The sequence below is a fragment of the Xiphophorus maculatus genome, chromosome 4 (assembly GCF_002775205.1).
Source record: "Xiphophorus maculatus strain JP 163 A chromosome 4, X_maculatus-5.0-male, whole genome shotgun sequence".
Classification (NCBI taxonomy): domain Eukaryota; kingdom Metazoa; phylum Chordata; class Actinopteri; order Cyprinodontiformes; family Poeciliidae; genus Xiphophorus; species Xiphophorus maculatus.
In genome coordinates, this window is record NC_036446.1 from 5677635 (window position 1) to 5692536 (window position 14902).

Here is a 14902-nt window from a genome sequence, read left to right on the forward strand (position 1 = left end):
TTTACTGTTGATCTTACAATCAGAACTATGTTATGTTAAGTTTGAATATTCTCCTTGGCAACACAGCCAGTGTTTAAGTATTCATTTGCTAGTTCAAGCTTTGAAAACAATTGTCAGATTTATTTAATCAGATTACCATTTTCAGAAAGTTGCTGTAAAATATTAAAATTTCTCAGTCTGGAAATTTACTTTGTGTTGATGGGAACCCTTTAAAGTTCTAAAAGCTTATGTTTATATGGTACTCCGACTGAGTTATGAGATGATACACTTTTTGTAGGCTGTACATTTTTGGAAAATATACAAATATTTCAGTGTGGAAAGTTACTTTGTGTTGGACAATAATTTTTTGGTTCACTGTGTTCATGTTTTCAAGGTAGTCTGACTCAAATAGAAAGTGAGACTTTCTTTTTTGTAGGCCGTAAGCTGTTGGGAAATATTCAAATATCTTCATCTGAAAAGCTACTTTGTGTCCAAAAAAACATCTGGTTATGCCTAAAAGATAGCAGCTTGCTGTCTGTGTGTTCGCTGAATTATGTGCACAGCTGACATTTGAAATGCGTGATTGATAGAGCTCAGAAGAGGCTGTTGGTGGGTATTAAAGTGACAGGTCTCATAGTGGAGAGGCCTCCAAAGGCACTGAGCCCCAGGGAATCCTTTAATTTGTCCTTGTCTAAAATGCTGTCTGTCTCTTGTAAATTTTCCAGAAATAGCTTTGCTTATGTTGTGGAGCGGAAGGCATTGGGTTACTCAACCTGCTGACACACACTGAGCTTCTCATGTTTACTGCAGCTAATTGCTAAGCAGTCTGTGGTGGAGAATATCTTCAATGTCACTGCATAATTTAAAGTCAATAGCCAATACAGTCTCAAAACAGGCAAGGAGATAATTTCCCAAATTTTGCTCTCTTCCAAGCAAAATGTAAAAATAATGAAGCAATATGGACATTAGACATAAAGATTAATTTGATCCTGATTATATGCATGCAGCTAACCATGAGCTGAGTCCATTATGCAATGTGTCCTTGAATGTTTTGATGGATGCTTGCAGAGACTAGACTAAAAGCTCTGTCCAAATATGTCGAGATATTTTGTAAAACAGACTTGTTTAAAAATTTTTATGATTAAAGTGGATTGAAAAGCTTATCTTTTTAAACATACCTGGGAAATATATTTGAAACAAAAGAAAAACAAAACATCTAAAAGTTGCCTCACACCGGACACCGTGCTTTAGAGTTACTGTTCTTGTTATACCGATGGACATTTAATTTGTCCACTTACCTGTACCACGTTCAATATGTTGCCTTTAAGAGTCAGCGACCTGAGCCTTTAGCTTGCAGCTTTGTTAAAATCAGGCATATCAAACTCCTGACCTTGAGAGTTGCTATCGACTGTTAGATACATTACTTCTCCAACAGCCCATGTCAGGTTTACCTTTTAATGCCTTCTAGTGTAATGTTGAATTGCATAGAGATTCTAAATGTAGTCATGTTGAAGGCACAATTGGGATGACAACTGAGTTATCTTAAAAACAAAGAACCAAAACACCATCTGCGTATCATGTGATTTTAAGTAGGTGAAGTGAAATAGGATTCAAGGAAGCCCAAAAGTCTGTGTATAGGGAGGGATGATTAGTACATAACAGTGAGCTGATTCACAACGAAGACAAGTGGTAAGGATTTTTATATATATATATATATATAAAATTTTGGGGGATTTTTTCCCCCAAAATCACAGTTGGCAAAAATGACTCTGGCCATTATTTTAGGAAGGTGACAATATTGAAAGCCACAATAAAGACACTCAAATACCAAACTAGTGCTTAGTTTGCACAAAGAGTGACCCAAATCTATGAAAGTCATCATAGAAAAATAGTTTTCTATAGAGAATTTTTTTTTTCAATTATAACATGCTGTGAAGCTGTGGAGTGTTTCAACTAAATCTCTAGTATAAGGCAGCTCATTGAAATTCAAGTCATGTCTGGCATTTTTAACTGTGATAAAAGTACTTACAGGTATTTAGAGGTCAGTGTGTCTTAAACATTTTTTAAATCAACTTTCATTTTCTATTGTGCTTCAAATGGCATCAGCAGTTCTATTTCCACTACAGGGTAAGCAGGGAAAAATGTTCTGAAATCTGCTATGAGATTATAAGGGTATATAAATATTTGTCCTCTGTAATCTGCTTTTTTAAATGATACCTCCCTCTTAATCTTAGGAGTTTGATGAGTTTCATTATGACAGCCAGGGATCAATTCACACAGCTCCAAAAAAAGAGGATTTCATTATCTCATCACTGCTGCTTTATATGGGCTTTTGCCTGGTGGAGCCATTTCTGATTAGAAGCTTTTTCGTGTCAGGCATTTTAGCTGTCATCAACATCGCTGACTCAAACAAGCATAGGCTTTGTTTGGACAGAGCATGCTAGAGTACTGAATTCTTTGGTACAATTATGCAGCTGTTACTATTTGTTTTCACAAGTGAGGAATTTACAGTGAATTGGGTCGCTGAAATAAAAATACTTAAGTCATTCTGATATACATGTTTCTGTGTCAGTGAGGCTCAAATTACAGGCCTTATTCATTTCATGGATACCCAAGGGCCAATTCCATCGGGTAATGAATAATACGGCAGACTGGGAGGATTCTCTCACCCTATCTTCCCTCGTTGCATGAACCTGTAATAAATTTCCCGCCAATGCCATATGGTAGCAAGTCAAGTGTGGAATTTAGTACGTTGTGTTATTTATTTATTTCCCAGGTGTTGCTTTTCTGTTAGTGATTTATGTGTTATTGTGTATGATCTGCTGCTGGGATCTATGACACGGGGTGCAGAGGGTTTTTGGAAGAAAGCCCAGACTGAACTGAAGCCATGGATTCAGAATAATGTTTCAGATTCAGTGGCACTATAAGCTCCATCCACAAGCGTTTTTGTTTTCTATTTTTATTCACAGGAAAAGGAAGCTCAGGCAAATTCTGGTTCACAAGAATGAGTTAAAAAAAGATGAAGTAAGCAAAAATAAGTATTAGGAACATATATAAGTAATTTGCCAGTTTGTCCACAAAGAAAAAAAAAATAGAGACCCATTTAATCAGTTGTATGTTGGCTTTGAATGCCTTTTTAATTTTGATTTTGTTTAGTTATAAATAGGTTTTTGCTTGAATTTATTCAAGCAAAAGCTGACTGTATACTTCATACCTTTTTGACGCTAAGATAGAACTTCAAACTGCCATGTTGCTGAAACGTACCATACACAGAAATCAAGGCAAATAATTATTCTGAGTGCAGAAGATGAATAAAATCAGACTAATTAGATATAGACTCATTTGTAAAAAAAAAACCATATAGTCTGCTTAGTGTGAAGCCAAAAAAAATAACATAAAGAAAGTTGTATTCAATTATTTCAAAGACATGATGAAACTCAGTTTCTTTTTCAGGACATTTGACAATTTTAGTATTCCTGGTAACAGTATGGAAAAACCTGTAAAATAAACAGAATTTCTTCCTGTTGGGTAAATGTCCTTAGTGTTATTTTCCACATTATCTTGTTGCAGTTTCCCACCTTTTTCTAGATCAACACATGTCTGCCTTACTTGAATATTATATTCTGGTTTGTTTCATATTTTGAAGAGTTAGAAGAGATTTGTGGATTACTAATTAAAACTTCAAAGATGCATCCATTTTTATGGAATCATCCAGGACTCATATGACTGCGTAAGGACAAAAAAAGTTCTTAAGGCATTTTTTTCCCAACTCTGAACAAATACGATGAAACTAAAGGATGCCGTATCAGAAGCTTTCCTTTAGTTTTACATGGGACCATATAGGGAATATGTTTAAAGGGTTTTCTTACATCTTTAACGTTGGTGCCAATAAATGTGGGAGTGCTGTACATGTAAGCTTCCTGTTGTCTACTGAAGAGGTGGCTGAAGGATATTTCATGTCTGCTAACATTAACCACTGAAATCAGTTTAGTCAAATCTGTTAATTTTTGTGGGATTAAATTTACGTCTTAATGGTATTACACTTTTTTGTCATTCACATAATCACATCCTACGCGTCCCATATAAAAAAAAAGTTGTTATCCATTTGTCTTTAAGCTATATAACGCTCAGATGAATCAGATATTATATTATATATATATATATATATATATATATATATATATTATATTATATATATTGATTTCAGGAAGTAAGCAGATTATTTAGTTTCTTTTCAATCTTCTTTCAGTTTTCTCTAGATATTAGAATTTAACCTTGGAACCCTCACTACTTTCTTTTAGTTCCAATTGCATTGAAAGACACCATACCACAGGAATATAAAACTTCTACATAACCTTAATATGCATTTGTCAATGTAACCTGCTCATTTCCATCACAACATAGCCGACCTACCGCAGATTCTTTTGAAAATGTTGAAAGATTATATTACATAAGTGCCACAGCTCTCAAATGGCATGAATGATACACATGTGCATCACTGAAACAGAAACAATGGAACTCCAAGTTAAATATCACAGCAATCACACAATACTAACATCACTTAACCTCACATTAAATTATGCAGACTGCTTACTCATGTCAGTATTCTGAAACTACAGTTTAAGTCACCGTTCTCAATCTGAATAATTCAGAGAAAAAATATCTAACCAATTAGGAAACTCTTAGACCACTGATATTTTTTCCTTAAATTGTCAGTCGATAATTCAACATAAAATAAATTAAAATTGATGGTGACAACACAGAAAATTGCCTGACTCCGATGAAGTAGAATATTGTGAAGTCCGCCCTCTGATTCTTAGCATGTATGCATTATTTAGAGCAGGAGTTTATCAAAATTGATATACGCTTCAAAGAAATGACAGAACTTAACGTTCACAAAAGCTCTTTTGTTTCTAACTTTTTGAGCAACATAACTTTTTTTTGTTGTTTTTATCAAAAAACTGGCATACTATCCAACATAGGGCTTTGGTCACCTGAAGATCCTTCCAGAGTCTGAGCTTTAAACTCTGGTATTCTGGGTGTTTAAAAATTAAGTAACTCCTTTTTAGGTCAAACAACCATGAAATGAAGTAAAGCTGCATTCTATTAAAGCATTTAGGATTATCATAAGCTTGCTGGTTAGATATAGCAAAATGAACATGCTTAGTTATTCTCGATGGTTTTTGTTAAACATGTTTTGGCACAAAACATTTTAGTGCAGATCACTACACAATGTTCCATTTTTTGAAATAATTCTGTAAAATGTTGCAGTGTGACAGGTAATTGATCAATGACCCAGTGATTTGTATTTTACAGTTTGTTTTTTTAATTCAAGCTTCAGTAAATATAAAACAAAACGTAAAGTTTTGATTATGCAATACTTTTCTGCTGAACAGATACAAGTGTCTGTCTCTGTCTGATGTTCTTTTATTTTAAAAGTAAGTGTTTTACTGCAAGTTGAAACACGTCTATCTCTCAAGAGCTCTCTGATGATTGAATTTCCTCAGCTCATGGCAAACATTAAATCGTGAAATCTCTCTACTCTCGATAGACAAAGCTACGATGGTTTGGAGAAGAAGCTAAAAGAAGTCTTCAGTGAACGAAGCAGCATCTTGCATCAGCTCTCAAAGACATCAAAGGAATTGGACAGCATAAAAGGCAACCTTCAGGTGAGAAACACACTGCTTCTCTTTATAATTCTGCACAATGTTTCAGCTGGTAGTTTTGAGTTGTAGGTCAAAGATGAAAAAAAAAAAAATTCTGTCTTAGCTTTTTGATCATTATGCTGTAAGCCAAATGATTATTATCTAATCATATGTGAAGAGCTTTGCCTGAGCCAAAAGGTGAAGCTCTCAATTTAGCAATTGATCTATGACCCTACCCTGATCTATGGCCACAAGCTTTGGAAAGTGACTGAAAGAATTAGATTTCTGTGTCTGGGTTTTTGAGTTCAGAATACACACCATTACTACATATACTGTACAGCGTCACATAAAATGCTGTAGCCAAATAACATGGATTTGGCATGCAGAAACACATGATAACAAATGAAAACTTCTTCAGAGCTACAACAGAAAGATTTTTTCACAATCTGTTCTTCAAAATTCTCCACACATTTCAAAAGGAAGTTTTAATTGAAATCATAAGTATTTAGCTTCAGTTTGTTTTTTTTTGTTTTTTATTTGAAGTTGTAATTATTGATTCCGTCTTGTTCTTTAGATTTCATTAGATACTTGTACTTTTTTGTTGTTCTCTTAGGTTTACTTTTTATTTTTGTTTGTTGTTGTTTACATCAGCTCTGTACAGTGTAAACGTCATAAATTTTTTATTTTATTTGAGGGGTTTCCTTTGCCTCGGGTTCAGTTTTAAAAGCTCCAGATTGCAGCAGATAGCTAGCAGATTGCCACATCAGCATCTGCTAGCTCTTCCTGAATTATTAAATTATTGAATTTCCCAATCACCTCTTGCAGTTACGACGTTCCTCTGCTTTGCTCTGTCAGGAGAGTTGCACTACATAGTAATAGTTTAGTATCCGAATTCAGAGCATTCTCTGAAACTGAGTTTCATTTGTTATGAATGTCACTCATTTCCTGAAGTAAATAAAAGACTAAATTTATGCCACCGTTCAGATGGGTTGAAAGTTGATATTCACTAGTTTTAAAACTTGATAGACATTTAATCAACATCAGATTATTCAATATTTATAATGACAGAATTAAGACATATATCTCAATAGCATTTCAATTTATTGTTAATAATAAGTGACCTCCAATGGCTTTTCAGTATATTTAGGAGCCTTATTGATTTTCAACATCTCAAACTACCACTCCTTATTTTGTCATGTTTTCAACAACAGTTATTGCATTTAGATGTATCAAACTATCATCAAAGTGTTAGGATTTGTTTTGGGTTTTGTTATTAGTGTTTATTAGTTTTTTATGTTTTTTTTTGTTTGTTTTTTTCTGGTTTACTTCTGTTTTTACTTCAGTTCGTTCTTTCACAGCTGTACCTCCATTTAATTTCAAAGTTGTTTTTTTATCAGCCTAGAGGAAATTTGCTAAGTCATGATGTAATCATCAGTGCTTTTCTGAGTTATTTGAAGATTTTGTCATTTTAGTATGCAAAATTTTGACTTTGATGAAAGTAAAATAAAAGCTGACATCATGTTCAGGATGTATCCCACCTCTTGCACAGCAACTTTGTAAGGGCAAGATGGGATAAATTATAAACGAATGGATGCATATTCTTAATATTCTATCACTTAACAAACAAAAACCTTATAAGTTTAGTCTGATTTCATATCCTGCAGGAAAGAAAAGGATATATACTTTGGATGTACTGTATCTCTTAGCAGCAAAACAGTTGGTATAAAAGAACCTTGGACACTTTAAAATTGCTCAGTATTTAGATGTTAAAGTGTTCTGAGAATTTTTGCATAACACAATTATCTCACTTTCAGATACCAAATTCTGGTAATTATTTAAGACTAAGTTCATTACCTGAAGTAAATGGAAATTAATTAATATAATCAGGTAATTTAATTATGTCACATTTTTCAGTCACAGTGATCAAATCAAAAACGTTTGTGGAAATGATGCCACCTACCTTATAAGTAGACCATGATTCTCTTACTGTTGATGTTTTAAAATTTTCTGGCATAATTAATACCCAGCGAAGAATAGTCCATTTGGAATTGTGTGTATTTCCAGCTCCGCTGTGAGTTTTTCATATGTCTGTTAAAAGTTGTAAAACCTCAGGTCGTCTGGCCACCATCATTGAGGACACAGGCTTTGATGTGTGTTCACTCCAGGCAAGCAGAGCTGGCACCCATCTTTGCCCGGGGACCTGCTCCTGCATGTTGGCAGGGCAGCGGTTGGGCAAAGGAAACCCCTCATATTTGGGCGGTGGAACAAATCTATGCTTTAGAGCTAAGGATCCATCTCCATAAATATCATTAACTTTTCAAACAAAATCAGCGTCAGCAGAATAAAGCAGTGCTACGTTTCTTCAAAAGACAAAGGAGCGAGTGCTTATCTTTCTAACAAGTTGCCCTCTAGGTCCAGGTCAGCAACCTCAATAATTAAACTTTCCTTGACGAGGGGGATTTTTACTTGGCAGCATGCCCTAGTGATGTTGTTAAGAAGTTAATTCTGAGTTCAAAGCAGTTTTGATGTTGTCACATTTTCTTAGTGTTATCTGCAATATAAAATATGACTGAACATTATTAACCAGTTATGTAGACTGAATAAGCTCTAATGACTCTAGAGAAGATTGTATGCAGTGAATTTTATATTCATAATACAATGATGTTAGGAGATGATTTACAACCCTCCTGTGATATAATTCAAACATGCTGTTTGTTTAAAATATCATCCATTAAACTACCTAATAGGCTTTAATACAAGACTATTCTTTAAGAGTGAAACTGGGTACTGGTTTGCTTAAACAAGTTATTTTTTTTACCTGCAGATAATTACTGAACTCTGACTGACATTATTTAAGACTAAAACTTATTCAGTACTTTTGGAAAGGCCATAGTCTTCAAGAATAATTGCCTCTGTTTTTAATTCAGTTTGGTGGAAAAGGATGTGGTGTTATGCAATTTGTATTTTACCGGTCTTAATGAGAGTTATGTGTTACTCTGTTTTGTACTTGCATCTCAAATGTTTTATAATATTATTCATGCTATTTATTTAACTAAAAGCATGCCTCTATAATATTCCAAATTAGCTAAAATTCTCAGGAGCAGTTGTTTAGTTGTCCCTATACAAATAAGCTAAGAAATTATTTTAACAGAAAATAAAGGTTTGTGCTTATTTTTAAAGGTGAAATAAATGTTGAAAAAAACCCTTCTTGAGATACACAATTTTACCTCTCTTTAATGTCTTAATTAACAGTTTAAAGTTGTGATGTTATGAAAGCATTTTTTGAGCAATGTACAAAAGAAAAACAAACAAACAAAAAACATACAAGTGTCTCTTCACCAGTTTGGCATTATCTAGAAGCTTTGGAGGGGAGCGTATTTCCTCCTTGCTATTGGATAGATACAACCATAACAACCAACCTGTCAAAGCAAAGATGCCACAGTAAAAGCTTTAATGGGGTACTTTTATAACGGAATCCAAGATGATTGCAGCAGATCCATTAAATCCGCCAAACTGTGTTGCTCTGCTTGAACCAGAAATTTTTTCCAGTAAAATCTCACAATTGTCGGGTCGTCCCAAGATCTAAGGATTATTGAGGCTTTATCAAAACCTTGAAATTCGTGTGATTTTCTTCAATCAACTCTAAGTAAATCGTGCAGTGTGTGGGGATGTTTCCTCTGATAAAAATAGGCCACTGCCACCAGGAGTAATGGAGCCTGTATGTGGTCTGCAAAAGATGTTTATGAAGGACTTATAAATCAAACACCCAACTAAGTACACTTATTCAAGATCAACTTGGCCTTGCTTGTAAACAGAAATGAGAACAGATGGCAGGAGCAAGAGACAGAGACAAAAAGTTGTTTTTTAAGTTGGACGGTTTCCAGCAGTCTTCAGTCTGCACATTAAGATGGGTTGCCACCTTTGTGGGTCATGCTGTACATAAACTCAGTCAGACTGTGGTATTTGGAGGTCATTTCAATGACTGTGATATTATTTAGGTTGGTGTGTCGAAGTCTTTATGGCATGTAGCGCATGTGACTCAAAATGTCCCCACCAGAACATTACATAGAAATTAATCAGCTATATTCATTTAGAAATAATTGCAATGACTGATGTGGTTGTTCTGGTAACCACTGTCATCAACACCTGTTTGCTTGAATTTTTATATTTTTCTATCAATATCGTTAGCATAGTTTTGTATGCTCTGGGTGCATTGGTTCTCCTCCTTTGGGAGAGAAAAAAAAGACAGTTTGTATTGACTTGTGTTAATTAGCACAGACTTTCAAACATATTTTAAAAACAAACTCTCCCTTTGATTCCAGATTTACCCCAGAAGTCTGTGCTTCTCGGCTCCACTCTCAACTAATAAAAGATCTCAAAGGGCTTTTGGGGCAATCAAATATATCACTAATTACTAATTACCCATCAGGAATCTGGTTAGCCACCAGCAGAAACCAATCTGTGCATCTGTGTGTGCACTCATTAGGACATTTATCAACAGATTGTTAAAAGCAATAGAATTTAGAAAAGGGACATCAACAGGATTCCACATCTGTTGGACATTATTTTAATACTTTTCTCAATAATTGTATCATTTCAGATCATTTTCACACCGACTGGATTTGAGTCCATCTTTACTAAATCCCTGGGAATTGTAGGAAACGTGTACTAAACAGAGCCAGTTCAAATGTCTTTCTTTGTCCTTGTTTGACGCTTTGAATTGCCATTCAATATAGAAAACTGTGCCTTTGCTTGAGAAAAAATAGTGTCTTTTGTTTTCTTTCAGTCCCTGAAAAATGATGAGTCAGTGGCCAAGAAGGATGTGCAAAGGATTCTGGAGCTCAGCCACAAACAAAGGTAAAACTGGGCACCATTGGATGATTTAGAAAGGAGATCTTGATCATTGTCTCCTAATTTGCAATGTGTTCTGCTATGATTTGCAAAATTATATTTATATTTATCAATAAAATAATAATACGACAAATTAGGTAGATTTTAAGAGTTTGAGGCTATTTTTTCTGGTATTTTATTTAAAAAATCTAAAGGAAGTTTCAGTTTGTAGATACTGTATATATATATGCAAAAAGACATAAAAAAAAAGTTTGAACCCATCCTCATAAATGGCTTCCTGTCAATTTGTCATATGACACCTGTTTCATATGTTTCTTTTGTCTAACCATTGTTTTTATGTACTTAAGCAGCCTGTAAGAATTAACTTGTGTCAACTCAGTAGATGTCTTTAGTTTGCTTTTAACAGAAGCCATGAAACACTGTTCCACAGAAGAGGGATTTATAGAAAAATAATATTTTACCATGGGAATAACAGGACACATGAGTGATCTGGAGGGCTTGAGTGATAGAAGTAACCCTGATAAATAGAGTGAGTGATGTTTATCCTTTTGAGTCCCTTGACTGTTTTCCCAAAGTTATTCCTCCATATCCTTTGGCTGTTTATGCAAATTACAAAAATTTGATCTCTTTTTTTATTATTAGATTTTTTTAGTATTCATAGACTCTTTAAAAAGTCATGAAACTAAATAGAGGATTTTGTGTCCCATTCAAAATGCAGTTTTGTAGTACATTACTATTGCAGTTCGATTTTGTTTTATGTTTTGGTCCTTTATGTAGAATCCCTTCAAATTGTCAAACTTGTTTGTCCTCAAACAAGTTAGGATATTTTTTGAGTACTGTAACCAAATTACATGTATGTGATAAAACATTTACATTTTGATGGATTTTAAACACATTTTCACAAACAATATAAATCCATCAGGATCCATATTGCTCACAATTTTTCCAAGATCTTACATTTCTATTGATTGGACTTCTGATCACAGTTGAGTCTACTCTTATTAAATATGAGACATTAGGACAGCTGAAAAAAAAAAACATGAATCACCTCTTACTGGTGGAGGCTATTTACATAAACAATGTTTTAAAAGACTGTGATTGAATTATGTAACAAAATGTGTCAGAGCTGATTCTAAGCAACCCCAACAAAGTGATGCGTGGTCATCACAGAACATTCTGTAAAAGAACACTTGTTTTTTTTCCCCTTTTTGATTTGTATAATTGAAGATGCAAAAGTACAAAATTATGAAGTGGGCGAAACAACCAGCTTCCATAATGAAATGATAGACTCTCCTAGGAACATTTAGAACATCCTTCATTCAGTCGGTGGTTTTGTCTGGTTTCCACTGAGTTATCTGATTTGGTTTTCAGGTTTTGGAGTAGTAACTACTTTCAGTATCAGTAATTTTGAAGCATGTTGGCTTTTTCCAATTTTCAGTGAAAAACGATGCCAATAAAACAGTACATTTACAAAATCTGATTTTCTTTAGTTGAATGATGAATGTTACATGTTAAACATAAATTCTAAAGTTACAGAATCTTTTTAATGAGATTTGTGTATTTCATTTCCCTAAGCTTACAATAAGAATCTAAATATGAATAGAAAAAAAAAGCTTTCAGCTGCATACAGTAGTTGATGCTATTGACTGTAATTGATGGTGTGGTCTAGTTTATTTATGGTAGAGAAAGAAGCAAGCAGGAGTTGAAAAATAATAAACTAACTAGTGTACATAAAAAATGATTATTCAGTCTTTATTCCCCCAACATATGAGAAGCCATCTGTGATTTAGGGGGCTTTTTTTTTTTTTTTTACCAGTTAGGATCGTCTGATTAATGAAGTGTGTAATGAGTCTGTTCATGATTAGGAGTCACTTGTCACCTCACATGCTCTCTGAAAAGCTATAGAAGTCTTGTGAGCAAGATCTTGATCGCCAATCAATAGTCCATCACATGGCAGCTCTCACATGTTATCAAGCTAAAAACTATAAAGCAGCAGTTTGGATCAGTGTTGCTTACCTAGCATTTTGGAAGGCATAGTTTTTTTCAGGGTGTTATTAATCCACCTTTGGATTTCCACGGCTGCCAAGAGCAATTACTTGCTGACTCCATTATGGCAGATGCAGACAGGTGATTCATTGCAAGTCATTTATTTCTGACATCTCTTAACAGAGATTTGATTGCTTTCTGAAAATAATTTTACCCCAAACTGTGACAGAACAGTCACAGTTTGGGGATGTTTTCCAACAGAAAAGACACTCATGGTTGGAACATAACATTCCATGTTTTGATTATCAACAATTAACTCGACTATGATTGAACCTACTATAAAACATGTGCTATTTGCTCACTAGAGTGATGTGTATCCCTTTTGTCAGCGTAGGCAATGTTTTGCTTGTTTGTGCCTCAAACTGTTTCCATGTCTTAGATACTGGCATATATATTATACTGATTACTGATTAAAGAAAAAATGGTTTTCTGGTCTTGCGCTAAAAGACAAGAGCATTGGCATCTGAAATATGTGTGCATCAAGATCCTTTACAAAGTGACTGTTGCTGTTATCTTGAAAGGTACTGCAGATTAATTACACCACTTTTTCCCTATGCCTTATGTACTTTTAAGTTTAAAGCCATGTTTAGAAATATTAGCAGATTTTTTGAATTTAACCTGGCTGCCTCTTGTGATGTGATTTCTACAAGCATTTTTTAAAAGCACGGATTCACATCACCAGCCTACTTAATATATAATTCATTGTGCTTTGCTGTTATCTGTGCACAGGAAAACCAAACAGTACAGAAATAGCCTCAGCATTATAACACCTATTTACATTTATGCTAGATGTATAATAAATGCAAAAATAGTTTTCACACAGCAGGCTAAAAAAATCTGTGGGGCATTCCAGAGAATACATAAAATGTCATTGGAAAAAGCAAAAATCAAGTATCTTTCAAAAGTGTCTAAATTCACATATCATTAACCAGGGTTTTTAATGCAAAACTGAGCTCAGTGCATGTTTACTACAGTGCATTTCATATAAATGATGGAAGTAGTTCATGGCAACAAGAACTGGGTTGAATATATTCTTTTCAGCTCAAAAAGAAGTGGAAAAAATATTATTTATAGGACTTTGCATTGTAGACCCCTTTTAAACATTTCTTACAACCACAAACCTCAATAAATAAAACTTCAATGTAATTTCCTAGAGATTTTGTATTCTCCAATAAAATGACGTAAATAACAACTGTGAGGTTTAACTCCCCATGCAAAGAAACAATTTCCACAATGCATAATTCTGCTAACATGCCAACTTACCAAGTGGAAGCTTTGTCCAAGATGAGGTGCAGAGTTAATTTTCTGCCACACATATATTTATTACATGTTGACTAAACATCTTTTTTTTCTTTCATTTCATCTGAACTTTGTTCCATACAATGATTATGGATTATGATTATATATTAAGGGTGCTGTTGCTTTCTTCTTACCAGTTAATGAAGGCCTGTTACGACCCCTGGTGTAAAACTTATGAACCACTTTGTGCTCAAACATAGTGTTTATTATGGAAATTCTGTTCCCAGCAACAAGTCTATCATTAGAACATTGTTTGGGTTCTGGTCAGAAACTCCAAAAAGGCCTGGAAATCTGAACTGCTGTTCTATGCATTGGTGCAGATAACTTTCAGAATCTTGCTTCTTGCAACCTGAAGTTGCAAAGAGGCAACCCTGTCGCTTAATCAAGACACTCACATAGGGGAATATGAGCATCCCCACCCCACCTGACACCTCTCTCCCTGGGCAACTTCGGCATAGGAGTGAGTCCAGCTCTTCTCCTGGAGTTTGATTTCAGAGCTCAAGCTGTGAGTCCTGTTATTTCCTGCTGGGACTACTCAACCCGACACAACAACTCTGGCACCTCAGTGAGGTGAAATTCCATGTCCTAAAACCAGATTATGCTGCCAGCACAATAAGCATAGCCAACATTCAGAACCTTTGCTTCTTCCAACCTGAAGTCACAAAGGGGCATCTGTCTTGCTCACTGTAGAAAACTCAATCAAGACACTCAGCTGGGGGCTGAGAATCCCCACCATGCTTTTGCTTGTCATTCAACTTGCATGGCAACTGATCCGTTCTTACCTGCATGTGGTGGCCCACATAGAGGGGACTTCCTGTATATTCTTCAGGCTGAGCCCCAAGAGTCAAAGCCTGGCTCCAGAAGAGTGGCCCAGACTCCCTAATCCGAATAAGGTTTGCCTCTTGTTCTTATCATCTGTCTTATTGGAATCCATAAAAGCACCAGGACACGTTAAGAAGAAAAAAAGAAGAAACACTGCTCTTAATTTTAAAGTGTAAGCTTTTGATTTTTGGTTGGTAAGATCTTTGGAAATCAGGATGCAGAAAAAAAAGGGCTGAATAGTTATGCATGACATACACGTC

At 34.8% G+C, this 14902-nt stretch overlaps 1 protein-coding gene across 1 annotated transcript in view; it reads left to right on the top strand.

Moving 5' to 3' along the window:
- Nucleotides 1–14902, top strand: part of luzp2 (leucine zipper protein 2) — a 175045-nt gene that overhangs the window by 74052 nt on the left and 86091 nt on the right. Inside the window, exons 2-3 of the mRNA XM_023332965.1 lie at nt 5531–5648; nt 10411–10481. Coding sequence (XP_023188733.1) covers nt 5531–5648; nt 10411–10481 — 189 coding nt within the window. The remainder of the gene's footprint in view (nt 1–5530; nt 5649–10410; nt 10482–14902) is intronic.